We start from the raw sequence: 18,561 nt of genomic DNA, 5'->3' as shown, positions 1-18,561 counted from the left end.
CACTTGCTTGCCTTTGACTATGGGTGTGGGGAATTCTGGCGACATTCGAAAGTGCAAGGCTGCCTCTTCTCTTCTGATCCCTCTCTTTTTCTTCTCCCTTTCTCCTTTAGATGAATCCAGTCTGAAAATGAACGAGGTGGAACACGTGCCTCAGTCTCTTGCCAGCCATGCTGGCAGCTACCTCTGGGGAGCACAGAGAGAGGAGCATGGAGCAGATATGCTCAAGCCTGACCCACGAGATACTTTCTTCCTCAGTAAGTAGGAGAGGTCCTTCCAGCGACGGCTGTTTGACTGCTGTTGGCCTATGTGTGAGAATTAAGGGAACCAGGAGCAGGGGCAAGAGAAGGAGAGTCAAAGGCATTTTTGAACCTGCTGCTATAGTGTGTGGATTTTTTTGTAGCGCTCTCCTAGTTACCTAATCTTGTCTTCCTGCCCCATAGACAGGGGTGATCTGCGGAGCTTAGAATTCAGACCCTTTCCAAGAGGGAAGAACTTATTTATTTATTTACTTTCTTCAACCTTTACCCTGCACCTTTTCCTGTAAGCAGGGCTCAAGGTGGCTTCCAACAGTTAAAATATACAATGTAAAACAACACACTCAGATTGAGAATCAGGTTTTAAATTCTAACATAATAAGATGGTGCCTGTATTAGCATAAAAGCAACCCCATCATAGGTGAGGTAAGATGGGAGACAACCAGCCATAGAGAGCTTGCAGGCCCAAAAGGTAGAAAGGAAACCAAGGGAAAGGAAAAATGTGCAGGAAAAAGGTAAAGGGGAAGGAAAGAAGACGAGTAAGGTCAAGGAAATGGAAAAAAGGGGAAGGGGAGAATGAAGAGGGAGGGTGAAAAATAACTGCTGGTTACTAGAGAGCCGTGTAGCATGATAAAAAGAGTGGGCGCTGTAAACATGGCCATCACCAGTGTAGAGATTGAAGCATTTATGCAGGATATTGTTCCTCTAAAATCATGAAGCAGGGTGACCGCTTTCTTGTTTCATGATGGGTAGCTGTGTTAGTCTGTCAATAGCAGTAGAAAAGAGCAAGAATCCAGTAGCACCTTAAAGGCTAACAAAATTTCTGGCAGGGTATGAGCTTTTGTGAGCCACAGCTCATCTGGAGAAGTGAGCTGTGGCTCATAAAAGCTCACACCCTGCCAGAAATTGTGTTAGTTTTTAAGGTGCTACCGGACTCTTGCTTTCTTGTTTGCTAGACTTGAGGAGCTAAGAATGGGAAGTGTGTGTGTGCGCGCGTGCGTGCGCGTGTGTGTGTCTGTGGAGAGGGTGGCTGTATGGATCTGGTCAACTTCAGGCTTGTCCTCACTCTCTAGGAAACTTGAGTAACAGGAGTTGATGACATCGCACAATGTGGGTGAGAGCCAGGAGACCTTCTGAAATGAAAGTCCATGCAGGGTGGGTCTGCCATAATGAAAGTCCATGCAGTATCTGAAGGGCTGTGTGTACTCTGTGCTAAAATAAATTAAAATTCTCTGCTGAGATAATGCAAAGTGCTTGTTAGGAAAAGCAGAATTCTTCTATCGGTATATATATTGGAAATTAAGAAAAACACGCATGTGGTTTATTTTATACCACTTCCACAGTTTTTACTGTTTTGCATAATTTATGCTTGGGGAGAAGCAAGGAGATAAATAGGGCTCTGTAGCCCCACTGGGCAGCCCACACCTGAGGGATACTATGGTGGAGGCAGCCAGCTGCCGGTGTCAAGGTGGTGCTGCTGGTCAGCCCTCTGTGGACATCGGGGGGACACATGACCTTCTGCTAGGCGCAGACTGCAGAGCAAGTGCACCTGAGTCCATAGCAACCCTGGCACCACCCACCAATCAGACAGCAGTGCATGATGACATCCCTTTAAGTGGCACACATAGGTGCAGCCAGCCATTGGCTGCCGATGTGGCGACTGCCCCTCACCACCACTCCCTCCCTCAAGGAGCTCTAGAGGACAGTGATAAAACACCCAGCGACAGTGCAACCTCAACAGAGGCACATGGGTAGAGCATCTCTTTCCCCCACACCCACACCCGGGAAGGTCACCTACAAGGCAGGGTTCCCACTTGTCCCCCAGCCAATGGTTCAACTAGCAAAAGTGTTGCACACTTGGAAGGGGGTGGGAACTGCAGTCCGTCACAGCCTGCAACAGAAAAATGCCCATAGTGAACGGCATGTAATCAGTCCTTTAGGTGCCACTGGACTTGTGTTTTGCAGCTCAGCAAATCCGAAGTCCAGTGGAAACATGAAGGAAGGCGACATGGATCCCAAAATGAAATCTTCACCCCTTTGGATGTGTGAACAGGCAACTATTCCAGGGAACCCAGTGACAGACAGGGAAAGAGTTGTAGATCACGTCAGACTTTATTGAACAGGTGTAGGGAAACAATAAGAAGGTATCCAGTATGGCCCCCTTGCCTTTGCAAGCCACTCCAGGTTAGAGATGGGGGTAGGGTTAGGGATGGGATCAAGCTCTCTCTATTGCAGCATTCTTATGAGTGGGTGGACTTGTTGGACAGATGCTGCAGGAGCTGGGCTAGAACCAGTGAGACAGCAGCCCCATAGCAGAGTGGTAGAATCCACTCTGGTCACTACACCAAGAATGTCATCCTCACTGCCTGCACAGATGCCAGACAGAGACAAAGTCAATGATGACAAACAGCACAGGGGTCCTAACCACTGCAACCATGCAGGTTGCTCCTGCAGTGTGCATCTTCACCTATACAGAATGAGACATGTTAGTCACACATCAAGGAGGTTTGTTCTCCCCCTTGGGGGTGAATGCTGAGTGCGCCCTCTGTGATGCTAAGTGTCCCCTCTGTGCATTTCTCACCAACAAGGTGAAATGTTGCGCACTCTAAGTGCGTGTCAGAGGACTCAGAGACACAGTCCCCTGCCACCCACCTGGTCATCTATGTTGTGGGTGACTTGGCTCAGGTTTATGCAGTGCTGGGGGTGGGGAGTGATTGGATGTGGGGTGGGAGTTTCGCCACTACTGGGGAGGGGTGTGAAGTGTGACTGGCTGCAGATGTGGCTGGCATCCTGTGCTATGCCAGGGCTTGTAGGTGGGACTGTGCCTAGGGGGGTCCTTTTCTGTAGCCTGTATTACTTAGGGTAACAATGCTGCAGTTTTCCCTGATGTGACTTTACACTGGTTCTGGGGGCGTATTCCCAAACTGGGGTGGCTTAGGGAGCTGTCTAACTCTGGCCATACCATTGGGCCCGTCCTTTCCCCCTCTGATGCAGATGGTTGCACTGATGATGCGCTGGCTGGGCTCTGGGGCATCACTTCACAGGTGTCTGGCCACGGCACAGCAGGAGCAGGGTGCTATGCCAGCATATCTCAGAGATACACCAGCATTGCAGCTGGTTGGCTTTCTCAGTGCTCCCCCCCCCCCACAAGATTGTGCTGTTTTCTGGAAAAAACAGCTGGCCTAGTTCTGAAACAGAGAAGATTGGGTGAAATATATGTCTTCACCACTTCAGGTTGCAGGTGGGGGCACACGTCATAGAATGCTCCTGATAGGAAAGAAAAACTGCCTATATATGGAAAACCAGTATGTCAAGGAGAGAAGTACCAGTGTGCCCTTCTCCCTAGCATTCTAGTTTTCTGTATGCATGAATCTGTTTTTTTTTTTAAAGGGAAGTTCCATCATGTGAGGTTTCTCTTGCAGTCTGAAGTGTTACAGTCCAAAAACGGGTGTGCCATGTCACCTGCTGTTTGTGAAAGCCAATGCTGGCTTTTGAATTTTTTGGCAGCACTGCATGCACGTGTTTATATACACAACTTAGAAACTTGCCTTTTTGAAGGGAAGAAAAGGAAAGCCAAACTTCTCGCACAGCAGAGTTCTGCATAAGCTTTCTCCCTTCACCTCTCTCCCCCCGCCCCCCGCCGGTTTGCTCCAGAATCATGGTCCTGGATATACACACTATCTGCTATTTACATGCTATTTGGTATTTATCCTGACTGTAGAACACAAGATAGTAAAAATCTAGGGAGGGTGGTCATTCAGGTTAAATTTGTTTAGGGTTCAAAAAACCTGTATGACCTGGAGAGGTCACCTGGCTTGAAGCTGTGGCTTCTTCTTTTTTTTTTGTTAACTGCCTTTATCTCAGTTCCCCAGATCGAGCCATCCCATGTGGAGAATGTGCTGGTGCCCTGTGCGTACACCCCCACGTATGTGGTGAAGGACTTCCCAATTGCCCGCTACCAGGGCCTGCAATTTGTAAGTGTCCCATAGGCTCTAGCCCCGTCTCCTCTGTCCCTAGGGAGGTATCCCAGAATGTTTCTCCATTCTCCTTGCCATCACTTGCCCTTGTACATGTCTACTCCTGTGTTTATTGATGCCTAACATAATCCAAAAGGCATCACTGGATTTGGGTGGGCGGCAGAAGTTTGTATTAGCAGAGTTCAGAATGTTTTAGCAGGATCCGGACTAGTATCAGTGACCCAGGAAGGAAGGATCTGGACTAGTATCAGTGACCCAGGAAGGAAGGATCTGGACTAGTATCAGTGACCCAGAATGCTCAAAGGTCTGGAATCCATGCCCTATGAGGAGAGACTTAAGGAGGTGGGTTTGTTTAGTCTGGAGAAGAGAAGGTTAAGGGGTGACATGATAGCCATGTTTAAAGATTTGAAGGGATGCCATGTTAATGAGGGAACTAGCTTGTTCTCTGTTGCTTCAGAGACTAGGACACGGAGTAATGGATTTAAACTAAGAGAAAAACGATTCCACCTAAACATTAGGAAGAACTTTCTGATGGTGAGGGCAGTTCGACGGTGGAATGCCCTGCCTCGGGGGCGGGCGGGTAGAGTCCCCCTCTTTGGAGGTCTTTAAGCAGAGGCTGGATGGCCATCTGTCGGGAGTGCTTTGATTGTGGGATCCTGCATGGCAGGGGGTTGCACTGGATGGCCCTTGCACTGGATGGCCCTTGTGGTCTCTTCCAACCTTGTGTGATTTTGTGATTATGTGATCCAGAATGGAAGAGGAACTGCTGGGCTCCACCTGAGCACTGAAAATCGTAGTTTAATTCCACTTCAATGGGCAGAACCTGTTTGAAATCTGATTTTGAGTAAGAAAGCCCAGTTTAGGATCTACATCACAGTGCAGAAGCAGGCGCTGTTCCTTCTGCCTTTGACTCCACTTGGTAGTTCATTTCTGTTGCCCCAAGTAAAGACATGTGCCCTAAAGTATGCCCCAGAGCATTATCCGTTACACGATATAACTTGCCCCTTTCTCTTCCTCCACTATCCTTTCTGTGGAAGCTGGAAACATACATACCTTGCTGTGACTCTTCTCACCAGGTTGCCCCTCCCACAGGTCTACCTCTCATTTGTCTACCCCAATGATTTCACCCGGCTTACGCACATGGAGACAGAGAACAAATGCTTCTACAGAGAGTCCCCCCTTTATCTGGAAAAGTAAGTGTGAAGCAGGAGTGGTAAAAAAGTACAACAGGCTGGCTGCCATGGTGCTAGGAGAACAGTACGCTGGAAAAGCCATAAAATGTTCTGTGTTTGGGAATGGAGAGGCAGCTATTTCTTGTACTGATAATTGTATTCTGCTATTTGACAATTGCATGCTGCTGCTTTATTATCTTAGCCGATATATAATGTATCAGTTGATGTTTTATTCCTGCTTTCTCTTGCTTTATGCTGCAAGTTTTAAACTTTCATGTAGCGTATTGTTTTATATTTTTTATAATTCTGTAATCCACCTTAAGAATGTATAGGTGGCATATAATAATTTAAAATGAATTCATTAATTACATGTCCACTTAAAATATACAGTATGAATGTAGCAAATACATATTTGCTGATCAGGGATCTGTAATTGGGCACATCTCCTCGCTGGCAGCAAACCCAGGTCTGACTCTGCCAAATGTATGAAATGGCATTGAATGGCTTTTCTGTTGTCAACTCTCAGACCCAATAACACCCTTGGCTTCCACCCAGTCTTTCCTTTTTGTAACTAGTGTGTTAGCATTGGCCAAGGAAAACTATGTTTGGCCATTTATGCATGGTCAATTTTGATGCTTGCTCAAAGCTCTTTTTTTAAATGCAACTTTAAAAATGCCTATTCATGGTCCCGATACAAAGGGAGAAATTCCCCCCACTCGCCTGCTCCTTCGTTCCTGTTTGCATAGCCATTAGCATGTGCATAGCTAACATGACGCTGTTATTTTGCATGGTTCCTTCAGGAGATTCTTCTCGGTGGGGGCGGAGCAAACACCAAAGGTCACAATAAGGGGCTCTTAAGTAATGCAAAGCATGTATGCGCCGGCTTCGCAGTCACTTCCAGAATGACGGTTCAGCGTGAAACATTCAAAAAAATATGCGGGGCAATTCAGCCTGGAACATGCTGCTAATTACCAAGCATAAATGGCCTTGGAGTTCCTGGATTCTCAGCATCCATATTGCCCCATGTCATATTCACAAGGTCACCCTTGTGCTTGTGGTCCATCCAGTAAAAGAGCAAGATATTGTTTAGCACCCTCCTCTTCCTAAGGCCTCTAACTCTCAGTTTCATCAATACTCTCTACCCATCAATATATGTGTGTCTTTGTGTATATTTAATGAACTCTTTAGGAGACCCTTTCATAGATCTAATAAAAGAGGCTCTGGCCCATGAAAACTAACATACAGCCAGCCTGCTAGGTGTGAGCGTGCTATGGGACTCCTTGTTGTTTTGATTGCAAGAGACCACCAGAGCTGCCTCTATGAAAAGTAATGTGGAGGCCCATTACAATACCACTATCATTGAGCAGCACATAATTGTGTGTATTCATCCTGCATCTGAGATTTTGTCCCCCTCCCTCCAGATTTGGCTTTTACAAGTACATGAAGATGGATGAAGAGGAAGAGGATCTTCACCAGAGAGCCTTTCTATTCCTGAACCCTGAAAGTAAGTTGTTCCCGAGAAATCAAGATGGAAACTGCTGTGATCTTTCAGTCCATTCTATAAACATTTTTGAGTTCTGCATGTACCACTGGTGTTTTAACAGGCAAAGCTGCTGAGCCATCTGCTTGCTGGGATTGTATTCCCAGCCCTGGCAAGCTTGTCTCTGGTCAGCGCTGTGCAACAGAGTGCTTGGTAAGAAAGGAAGGATATCTGCTGGGAGAAAAGAAATGACCCTGATTGGACACTTGCAAGAGCAGAGTCTGCATCTGCATCAGCAGCATACAGAGTGACCTCCTGCCTTTATTCTTAGAGGTTCTCCTTTTATCTACCCATCCCCAGTCAATGACCCTCACTTGCGTATTCACAGCACCAGGTTGTGATTTCTGAATAAAGTTAGATGGGTGCTTTCTTTTAACAGCTCTGACATCCTCACTGGTGTCTGTTTAAAGAAGGGAGCACAGAGAACTATTTCTCATAATGCAAAGTAAAATAGACAGGAGTTTGTGCATATGCTGCTCCCTGAAAAAGGGCACAGACAAAACCACCTTAACACCAAGTATTTAGCTTCTTGCCATATTCTATGGGGGATTATTTTTGCATCCTCTGCAACATGGTGTGATCTCTGCCTACAAAATGCACCTCTGCCACAGGTTTCCAAAGTTCATGTAGCTTCTACAGTCCAAAGGCATATTACCCAAAGACTATCTGTCCTGATTGCAACTTTTTGATTGCGTTAAAATGCAATCAATACTTTCCCCACTCTAAACCTTGTTTGCAGCAGTGAGAAGATTAGATCTCAGACCTTCACCATGCCTTTGACATGCAGCCTTGACTCTTCTGCATTAATTTATGTGGCTCTCCTACTTACTATGAGGAAAATTCTCTCTTATCAGATTGAACGTCACGAAGTTCTGGGAAAGGGCTGTGCCACCAAACCTCTAGTTCCATCCCAAGGACAGCAAAATTATGTATTGGAAATTAATTGTGGAAAACCAGAAGATTATATACCATTGTTCTTACTTGGCATAAGGTCATTTGGTTTGCATATAGAATTTTGACCCCACATAGATTTTTAGCGAGGGCAGGCTAGAAGAAAGAGAAGAAAGATGGGTAAATGAAGGCCAATAATTGGGGTGCGAGCAGAAAGATTATGACTAAGGTGCTGAAGAAAGGGGAAGCATCCACACCAAGCAGAGCCCAAAATAGCTTCACCCCTAAATACTTCATCCCTTAATTTATTTATTTATTATCTCAACTTCCTATCCTTCTCTCCCTGGCCAAGGCCAGGCTCAGAGCCGCTTACAAAGGAATAAACATCCTATTACATAAATAGGGCCTTTAAAAAACAATTTAAAAGCCCTATAAAACAATCATATCGATAATGTCTTAATTTGTCTAAAGGTGCCTCTAAAGTGTTAACATAAAATTGCATCTAGGCGAGCAGATGGATAACAACCCGACTGAACAGGGAGAGAGTGGCAGCAATGTAGGTTAGGGAGGCCAGCATTTATACGTAAGGGGACCGTAGCTGGCCTCAACCATAGACCTGGTGGAATAGCTCCATTTTACAGGCCCTGTGGAAGTCTTTTAATGTCCCGCAGGGCCCTGGTCTCACTAGAGAGGCTATTCCACCAGGCAGGGGCCAGGGCCGAGAAAGTGAGAAAGTCAGCACTTGTACCTTTTCATATGTTTTTCCAGAACCATGAGACCCAGGAATTTCATATAAGGTGCCTATCAGTGCCCCATGCTCACCCTATATTCCTTCCTCCTTTCTGCTCCACTACCCCCCAGTTCTTTTCCTCCTCATCCCCCACCAACCTCTACACTCTTGCCTCTCTTCTTTGCCCGTAACTCTCCAAACCGTTCCTCCTCACAGAATGCTTTGGCGTTTGTACATCCACAACTTTTGAGACTTCATGCCCTTTGCTGATGCTTCTTTTCTCAGATTTTCTCGAAGAGGAGGAGGAAGGAGCAGACAGTCCTGAGCCCACCGACCCACTTCCTGAGACCAAGGACGGGAGCCCAAATACGCTGGATCCTCACGTGTTGCCTGGGACCCAGAGAAAGGAGAGAACCCTGACCCCGAAGGAATATGGGGATGACATGGACTACTACACCTTCCATCGGAAGCAAAAAAGGTTTAATGACGAAGGGCAGCCGGTCACCACCGGCACAAACAGCGGGCCCAGCCAGAGTCCCGTGACTTCATCCAAGGGGTTCCAGGCGTACAAGAAAGCAGCTGCTGTAGGAGAACAGGACGTTATCCGTAGCCGGTCTCTCAGCTGGGCTCAACATGAGGAGGATGAGGAGGATGGACTGAAGGAGGGTGAGCTGGGAATGTTGCCACCATCCAAGCGGGGCGGCTCCCTCAGCCTCCACCCTCACCTTTCTGTGTCCTTCTTTTCTGGAAAGGCCAAACAGCAGAGCCCCAAGGAGGAAAAACAGCCCGTGAAGGAGAACAAGAAACCCCCAGAGAAAGTGTATGTGACCCGGCTGCAGCCTAGCAAGAAGAAGGCCCCATCTCAAAAGGATGCTTTCCCTGGCGTTTTCCTCTATCCCAAGCCTCCAAGGAAGATGCAGTTGAACTCTAGGACTCCTCAGCGTCGGTCTGCTCCCTCCAACAAATTCCACAGCATCCCTGGTCATAGGATACCTTGGCTCACTGGCAACATTTCCAGGGAAAAAGATCCTTCCAAAAGGAAAAGCCAGCGGGCCAACAAGAAATGGGAGCAGCTGTATGATCAAGAGACCTCCAAGGCCAAGATTAAGCACCACGTGCAGCCTAGTGCGTTGACTGTGCCAGCAGAAGTGCTGTTCAGCAAAGAAAACTTTGAAGTTTCCACCCCAGCAAGGGTGACCCTGGATTACAATTCCTCAGAGGCCGTGCTCTCGGAAGGGGCGAGAGTGACGTCATTCCTGCGGATGTCGGAGATGACCGAATCTCAGCAGGATGAGGCCGAGGGCCCAGAGAAGGCCCAGGAGGAGGAGGTGGAGGAGGAGTTGTCTGACTACAGCTATGAGAACTCTGAGCTGCAGCAGAGCTGGCTAGAGGACTCTATCAATTGGCAAAGGACGTTCAGCGTCAGCCCTGTGGACTTTGAGCTGTTGCGTTCAGACTGGAATGACCTGCGGTGCAATGTCTCAGGAAACCTGCAGCTGACCGAGAGCGAGGTGGTAGACGTGGTGGCCCAGTATATGGAGAAACTCAATGAGAAGAATGGCGGGTAGGAAGGGGGGTGTTGACTACCCTGCTGGGTGGGAGCTGGAGGGAGATAGGCACATGGACCAACTCTCCCACTCAGGAGTTTGTACCTAAAGCTTTTTCCTGTTCGTAAAATTCTGTCTTCACTTTTGGACACCTGGGAGCCTGTCTCCTAAGCAGTGGCAAAGGGTAATTCAGTATATGTAACTGAAATTATTCTGCCCTGAGTAACTACAGCCTATCACTAATTTTGCCCTGACCTGGATGGCCCAGGCTAGCCTGATCTCGTCAGATCTCAGAAACTAAGCAGGGTCAGCCCTGGTTAGTATTTGGATGGAAGACCACCAAGGAAGTCCAGGGTTGCTGTGCAGAGGAAGGCACTGGCAAACCACCTCTGTTAGCCATGAAAACCCCAAAAAGGGGTCGCCATAAGTTGGCTGCAACTTGAGGGCACTTCACACACACACACATCACTAATTTTAGACCATGGAGGGGCAGCTGGTAACTATCGTGGGGTAATGGTCACAAAAGCAGCATGTATACAAAGGCTCAGGTAAATCAGGCTTACAAGCCTTCCTGTTACAGTGCAGTGGCCAGGTTCCAGTTTTATCTAGCCTCAGGGCAAGTATGTCTGATCAAGTCCCCCTGGTTTGCCTGAAGTGAATATAAGATCCTTGTTCCTCCTCTGTCGGGTAAGTGGTGAGGTCCAAAAAAAAAGTTCTGAAGGTTTGAAGAAGGCCTCTCCACTTATGGGAATGCTTGTGGGAGTTGAAGTGTGGTGACTGTGTAAGTCCTGCTTCTATAGTATATTTGTCTCTGCTTAACTGCTGAGGATTAGGCTTGTTGCCTCAGGACCTTCCCAAGAGAGCAATTGTCACTACTTTTAACAGCTGCCGGGGAGGGGGGATTCAACATACAGCAGTACGTCTTAAGATCCTGCTCCAGTTTTGAAACAAGTAGCGGGATTTCACACGTGGGGGAAGGGGGATGCGGTCAGACCTAAGGCCATGTCAGCATCCCATCCTCCCACCCACAGCATCTACACCCTCTTGCGGATCATCAATGTGGAGAAACGGCGAGACACAGCCCGGGGCAACCGCTATCTAGTGGAGCTGGAATTGATGGAGAGGGGTCAGAGGACGGTACGGCTCGCGGAGTACATCTATGTCCTGCTACACCAGGGCAAGACAGAAGACAGCACGGAAGTCAACCCAGAGGGGCCTGCGACTGTGTCCACCGAGTCTCAGCCACCGCCTAGTGCCTGGAGCCTGCTGTATGGAAAGCCCATCCTGTGCCGGCCTCTGCAGCTTAACTGGAGGCACGATGTTATGGTCCATTTTGTGGTGCCAGGTGAGACTGTGTCCTCCGCATCCCGGGATCGATGGATGCTTTAATGTGCTATGAGCAGATGTTAGCTTGAGCCAAAAGGGAGGGAGGCCTGAGCAAAGCTTGCCACAGGCAATAGTTTTTTAAAAAAAGAATTGAAAGTGGTTTGAGAGAAGCTTTGCTTCCCCAGCGTGTCCTCAGGTCTCTTTGGTTTCCACTGTTGCATCTGGTCAAACACATTTTGCACGTTTTTGAAATAATACAAAATATTTGGGAGGTGGACAAGCAGCGCCCATTCTTTCAAACTGCCTCCAAGTCTGTGGGACAAAAGCATCTCTCCATGTCCCAGAAAGGCTTTGTTTGAGACCTCAGCCTGTTTAATACATTAACTGGGTGACGGAGTTGCCGGTGCGCCGTCGTCGCATCCTCTGCCATTCCGGTAACGTATGAAATGAGCAAACCATATGAGAAACATCCATGTCCAGGGGCATCATCCCCAGTGGAGTGGGGTGAGGCTCTGGTCTGGGAATTTCCCTGGAGAACTGCTCCTCCTGCAAGATTTCTTTCCCCCCCCCCATACATTTTATTGAAAAAGAAAACAAAACATAACATACATCCATATCCATACATACAATATATCAGGCCCTCCAAAGGGTGCCGAGTATTAACAGCCTTACTTCCCTGCAAGATATCTTCATTTAACATGGGAAGGAGACGTGAGGAATTAGGCTCTTGCTGTGACTACTGCAGAGAGATTTCTCCATGTACAAAGTCATGAGAAGGACATGTCTCTCCTGCTTGGTAAAAGTTGTCGTGACTAACCCATCGTATAATATGGCCACATTTTTCCAGCATGCTGCTGCTACAATTAAAAAGAGGCCACATTCTGTGGCCTAAATTATGAAAATATAATATATTTGCATATACAGAAATCATATTCTGTTGTGAGAATATGAGAATGCAAAATATGCACTGAGCAGTAGGCGATAAGGGAACAACAGAACTCTGTCTTTGTAATCTCTTCCTGTATACAGTAATTATCTCTGTTAATAGAATATTGAATTGTCAAGGTTGAATCTCTGAATTCTTGGTTAGGCTGGGAACACTTGATGGGCATATTATTTTCCTGCCTTTGCGGATACTTGGCCGTATAGATGTTATGAATGGGAACCTTTCATTACAGAGCTGCTTCCCTATGACTAGTGTGCTGTATGAAATCCCAATGGTCTGTGCTCATATCTTGCAGTGAAAAACCAGGCACGTTGGGTACAGCAGTTTATCTCTGACATGGCCAACCTATACTTGAACACCAAGGATGCCAACTTCAACATTATCCTGGTGGACTTTGACAGTGATGACATGGATGTGGAGAAGGCACTGCAGGATGCACACCTGCCCAGGTAACACAAGCAGTGATGCAAACCCGCTTCTCACTGACCGTTCTTCCAGTGTCAGTACAACTCAGTCTTGAAGCAGTCCAGCAGCTGTCTGCTTTTTGAGTGAAGCTGCTAATAGTTGCCAAGCACATTACTTTGCATCATGCGCAAGGTGCTGCTGGCCCCTAGGGGAAAAAGTGAGACCATTTAAATAAAATCTGATACCCGGTTTCCTCTCCAAGGTCATGTGTGACTGGCCTAGTTTTTTCAGGTGTGTATGAGACTTGAATAGCAAAAGGTAACAGTAGAAATGTCTCAGCATGTGTATGTGAAAGGACTAGCCAAAGACAGAACAGTCCCTGCTGAAGCAGCTCCTCGTGAAATATGGAGACGGTGTGTAACTGGGCTGCAGCCTCTTCGCCACTCAGTCTGTGCGGTGATTTTGACAATCTGACACCAAATGCCCCCTGACAATTTAATAGCCCGTGAATAGTATTCTTAGGCAAGAATAGTATTCTTAGGCTAGCATTGCATCTGGCTCCTATGCATATTGACTTGGAAGTAAATTCATTTGTTCCAGGAGGGCCCCTCTGATAAAATTTGTGTTATGTTGCAGGGCCGGTTGCTACCATTAGGCGAACTAGGCGGTCACCTAGGGCGCAGACCTCAAAGGGGCGCAGAGCTGGCCTGAGGGACAATTTTTTTAAAAATTAGTAGTTGCAAGTTTTGTGTTTTTATTTTTTCTACAAGACGTTTGTTTTTGAAAACTGGTTTGCAATGTGGGGGGCGGGGCATGCGCAAGTAGTTAGCCTCGCCTAGGGCACAAAAAAGCCTGGCGCCGGCTGCAGGTTAAGAGCACCCTTGTTTATTTGGTGTGCTTGCTTTGGTTCTGGTGTGTTGCCGTAATAGGTAGTGATCAAGAAAAAATTAGTGATGGCCTTTCTTTCTAAAAACGAGTCATAGGGTATGCATGTTCAGTTATAAGCTGGCTCAATCTTTTCAGCATCTCACAAACATATGTATCTGTCCTACTGGCCATATGCAGATTTCTTGTATTTAACTGAATAATGTTCAGTGGAAAGGCAGATGATTAATCAACTAAAATTCCATAACTGGCGGTTAGCCCTAATCCTTGCTCATCTCTAGCCTGGCTGATTGTAGTTTAATGCTGCCTTTCAGGTGCTTTATGTCCGTACGATTTCGCCGTCTGGATGCTTGGAGGCCCCTGGTAGTTACAGCCAAGTAACCCATACGGGGCTTTACTTTGGGACCTTCTGTTCTTTCCTACCCTCTGTCATTCCCACACCCTTTCCCTGCTTGTTCTCGTTCCTAGGTACCAATACTTGAAGCGCACAGGGAACTTTGAACGCTCTGCGGGACTGCAGGCCGGCGTGGACTCCATCGAGGTGAGAACTGAGGTGAAGGAGGGTGGCTGCCCCCAGGGCTGCTTTTGGCACCTGGTTGGCCACACAGTCATGGCCTGTCTGTGCTGCTCTCTTTGATCCCTCAGGACGGCAGCAGTATTGTTTTCCTGTGTGACCTGCACATCCACTTCCCCCTCAACATTTTAGACAGCATCCGAAAGCATTGCGTGGAGGGGAAACTGGCCTATGCACCCATCGTCATGAGGCTGGGCTGTGGGAGCTCTCCCCAGGAACCCAACGGTAAGGCTGCAGAAGCAGAGGCCGACAATGGGGCAGTGTATGTGGCAGGAAGCAGGACAAGACTAGTTAGCGGCACGGCTAAAACAAAAGCAGTCCTGGTGGCGCTGCAGCCGTGCTCCCAATCTACCACTCTCAAAGGAAGCCTGTGGCACTACCTCTTAGAAACACAGAATCCTTACCTGCAATTCTCTTTAAAGAGAGTGAGACATTTTTACCTTTTCTTGTTCTCACTGCTGTGATGAAAGACCATAAATAATACACATGTTCATGAAACTGTGTAAACTTTAGCTCAGGCTTCTCATGGCCTCGGTCAGGAAGGTATTGGCATCCCCACGGGACAACAGAGAGGCCAAACAATTTGCATGTGAGAGGTATAGTGTGTCCAAAACAGGAGTGATGTTGCTGAGAAACCCTTAGCAACTTAGAAATTCCTTGCTGAGAAACCCTTAGCAACTCCTCTTATCTAAATTATTTTAACATGAAACAGCCTAACTGATAACACTGCAAAGTGAGGCTCCTGTGTGGAAAGGGGTGTGTGGATGTTTTCGTAGAAAGCAGAAATTAGAGAAGCAAGTGGCAGAAATTGTACACTGAGCTTATTGTTACTAATGCCAAGTTAAATGTTGTATCAATGGGACAATATGCTAATTCTCTGGTCTTCAGGGTATATTAGCTTTATGCAGTAGGGATTCTCTTTACACATTATCTCACAAGATGATGGAATGCCCCCTCTTTAAACACCACCGAGATAAATGGATCACCCACATATTGGCGAGAATTCCTGCCCCCATAACAAGAGACAAAATAGTCCTCTTTTTGCTGATGGATAGAGATCTAAATATAACACGGGCTGTGGCCAAGTATCTCTCCATCATATTTTCCTCTAAGAAATAACTGCTGAGAAATAACTTCCTATGGGTCATAGGAGCACAGAAGGAAAGTGATAGCAAAGTGACTCTCTTTCTGTTAATTATTCAACATCTGCAATTTATTTCATATTTTTGAGTGCTATGTTGGAAAAGTGAGACAAAATCTCCCAGGGGTGGCTGGGATGGAGAGGGCAGTAAGAATGAATGCCTTTGGCTTCTTCCAGTGTTTTGTCATTGGTGAGACAACCTGGAAAAGATGCTGACTGAGACTGGCTGACAAGAACTAAACAATTTCCTGGTGCCCCTTCCTTCTCAATCCATAAACCACTCAGTATTTTTCTACCAAGGATCAGAGTTGGTTGCACATGTTCCTGACGACCTTGTTAGCAAGCAGCCAGGTTGAGGAATCCTTCCTTTTAATGAAGTTTCCTGTTGAAGGTGATAGGGTTGTCCCTGTTTTAATTCTTTTAATTCTTTGTTTCAAAACTATTTAGTGTCTGCACGAGACAGTGCCTTTTAGTGCCAGTAGAGGACAGACTGACTTCTGTGGATAGCAAAGTGAGCAGGAGATCTTCTACCTTCTTCTAGTTCAAAATCCAGGAATCATTCTTGGTCCATCTTTTTTCAGGCTATTGGGAAGTGAATGGCTTTGGCCTCTTTGGGATCTACAAGTCTGACTTTGATCGTATCGGAGGGATGAACACGGAAGAGTTCCGGGACCGCTGGGGTGGAGAGGACTGGGAGTTGCTGGACAGGTCAGGCTACTCTCTGTGACAACCTGAAGCCTCCAGATCTTTGAGTTCTCCAGCAGCCCTAATCTAAGCTTATTTTTATAGTGGCAAAAATAGGTTAACACTTTCCTTCCCCAGCAGCAATACTCTGCCATTTTAAATTTTGCATTTAGATTCTTTGATGTCTTTCAAGTGTGCCACAGCACACATCTAACTGCCCGTTTTATTTTTTAATAAAGAGGGGCAAACGGCGGCTTGGCTCTCCACCCCACCTTTTGCAAAGGCTATCCACCTCAAACTGTTATACACTGGCAGGGAGTTGTGTGCGTTGACTTTGAAAAGGCAAGGAGCTTTCATGCAAAGTCTGAAATGTGATTGGGGCCTGCTGTGGCTGTGCAGAAATGCCCTAAGGCTGCCAGTCTACTTGAAGATTTTCTCTTCAAGAGGTCTGCACCATTTTTCAGCTCTCTTTTGTAGCATACAAAGTACCAGAATTCTATAGGCATCTTGGATTTAAATCTCTGCTTAATTGAGTGAAAGCCAATCTCCTGAGGTTTTGCAGCAGGAATCCTAAAAGGTCTCTCTGTTCCTGACTTACACTGGGGTGTACCAGTTTCCACCTAGTTGTCAAGTGTGCTGTTCTGCCATTAGCACAGCCATACATGGTGCCTTCCAAGCTGTCAAATAGTCAAAATTACTTTTGCAACAAAACTATGCTGCTATAGCAAAATGAATCATTTAGCAAGGCTCCATGCCCAATATTGCATTGTCACAGGACTCACCCAAGAGTTCCTTCTTTTACTTTGCCCTCTGGCATAGGTCAAAGTCAGGATTTGGCAAATTTTTCAAGGAATTCCAGAAATCTGAAATGGCCATCAGACATGGAGCTGGGGAAAGGAGCACCCAGGGCAGAGGGGAGGATGTGTGTGCCACGCGTTCTGGAGCCAGGCACTGAGGTGGAGACGAACACGCCAGGAGGGGCATGCGGTGGCTGCCCCCACAAAAAGAGAGGGAGAGCAGTAGCTGGCGGGGCATCACACACACCAGCCGGGGCATGGGCAGGCAGCTGCACCCGTGCCACGGTGGCGCTCCTTCTGCCCATGCCCATGCCCTCCATGCCCATGCTGGTGCCCCCTCTCCTTGTGCTGCGGGCAAGTGCCCCCACCAGACCCCCCTCCCAAGATCTGCCCCTGATAGCCAACAATTATAACACCTTTCTAGATGCTTTACTTGTTTGTTTATCTTAAAAAGGTGAAGATGTTTATAGAGAAGCAGTCTCTAACAGGTACTTTCACACATGGTACTTAAATTAAGATTTGCCTTTATCACTGTATAATTCTGAACTTACATTGGCTAAAATGCACATTTGATTTCTCTTCCGCTTTATATCCTGCATCAGCAGCATTCACATCTGGCACAAACCACTGAGAGCACCGCAACACATTTCTAATGTCCTACATGAAAGTGATCTGAGCCAAAACAGCCAAGATGTTGGAAGTATCTGTATGTTTTCTTGGTGGGATCAAATAGCAGCTTTGGGCAGAAGATAGATTTACACAGAGAAAATAGTGCAGGGGGGGGTAAGAGTTAAAAACACCATCTCCCAGTGCTGGGGTCTGATCCAGTTCACCCACAGACCGTACAGCTGCTACTTTAAAAAAAATCACTGGGCTGGGAGATCTGGTCATGGATCGCAAGCATCTTGACTAGTTGGCCCCTCAGTCTATAGCAGACATTTAGTGTGTGTGTGTGTGTTAAGTGCCGTCAAGTCGCTTCCGACTCATGGCGACCCTATGAATGAAAGTCCTCCAAAATGTCCTATCTTTGACAGCCTTGCTCAGATCTTGCAAATTGAAGGCTGTGGCTTCCTTTATTGAGTCAATCCATCTCTTGTTGGGTCTTCCTCTTTTCCTGCTGCCCTCAACTTTTCCTATCATGTGTGTGTGTGGGGGGGAATTAAATGTCATCTCTGTGTTTCCCTCCTTTTCCTTCACATTCTTCTGTGTCTTCCTTCCTCTTGTTGTTCCAGAGTGCTGCAGAGCGGGCTAGAAGTGGAACGTTTGCGACTCAGGAACTTTTACCATTACTACCATTCCAAACGTGGCATGTGGAATTCACGCAACAAGAAGACACCCAAAGACTAAACACCATCCCTGCTGAACTCCACTCCCAGCCCTCCTGAGGAGGTGAAGAGGAAGAAGAAGAAGCCACCTTGGCTGTACTATCCTGTCCTGGCGCCATTTCCACACTGCTGCTGGTGTGCTTATGGACACTGCCTCTGAGGCCCGTGCAAGGGCTCTTGGAGCCGAGGATTTCTACGGAACTATTTAAAACAAACCATGTTTACTTTGGGGTTTTTGTGACTTTTCTTAAGGGATCTAATTTCTTAGTCAGAAATTACAAATATTAACTCAGTAGTGCTGAAAGGTCAGGATTCCTGCTAAAGGGAGAACAGGGTGAGCCCTCCGTTGTTACTGCCAGTCAGGAAG

The 18,561-nt window shown here is 47.0% G+C and overlaps 1 protein-coding gene across 1 annotated transcript in view; it reads left to right on the top strand.

The window, feature by feature from the left end:
• The window catches only part of B4GALNT4 (beta-1,4-N-acetyl-galactosaminyltransferase 4), a 203,874-nt gene extending 185,607 nt beyond the window's left edge, over positions 1-18,267 (top strand). Inside the window, exons 10-20 of the mRNA XM_056851575.1 lie at positions 111-254; positions 4,119-4,228; positions 5,324-5,424; positions 6,825-6,907; positions 8,850-10,128; positions 11,143-11,456; positions 12,679-12,832; positions 14,142-14,214; positions 14,319-14,472; positions 15,970-16,096; positions 18,102-18,267. Of these exons, the coding sequence (XP_056707553.1) occupies positions 111-254; positions 4,119-4,228; positions 5,324-5,424; positions 6,825-6,907; positions 8,850-10,128; positions 11,143-11,456; positions 12,679-12,832; positions 14,142-14,214; positions 14,319-14,472; positions 15,970-16,096; positions 18,102-18,216 (2,654 nt within the window). The 3' untranslated portion in view covers positions 18,217-18,267. The remainder of the gene's footprint in view (positions 1-110; positions 255-4,118; positions 4,229-5,323; positions 5,425-6,824; positions 6,908-8,849; positions 10,129-11,142; positions 11,457-12,678; positions 12,833-14,141; positions 14,215-14,318; positions 14,473-15,969; positions 16,097-18,101) is intronic.
• The last annotated feature ends 294 nt before the right edge of the window (positions 18,268-18,561 follow it).

The sequence above is a fragment of the Euleptes europaea genome, chromosome 6 (assembly GCF_029931775.1).
Source record: "Euleptes europaea isolate rEulEur1 chromosome 6, rEulEur1.hap1, whole genome shotgun sequence".
NCBI lineage: Eukaryota > Metazoa > Chordata > Lepidosauria > Squamata > Sphaerodactylidae > Euleptes > Euleptes europaea.
This window is presented reverse-complemented; position numbering and strand designations above follow the sequence as displayed.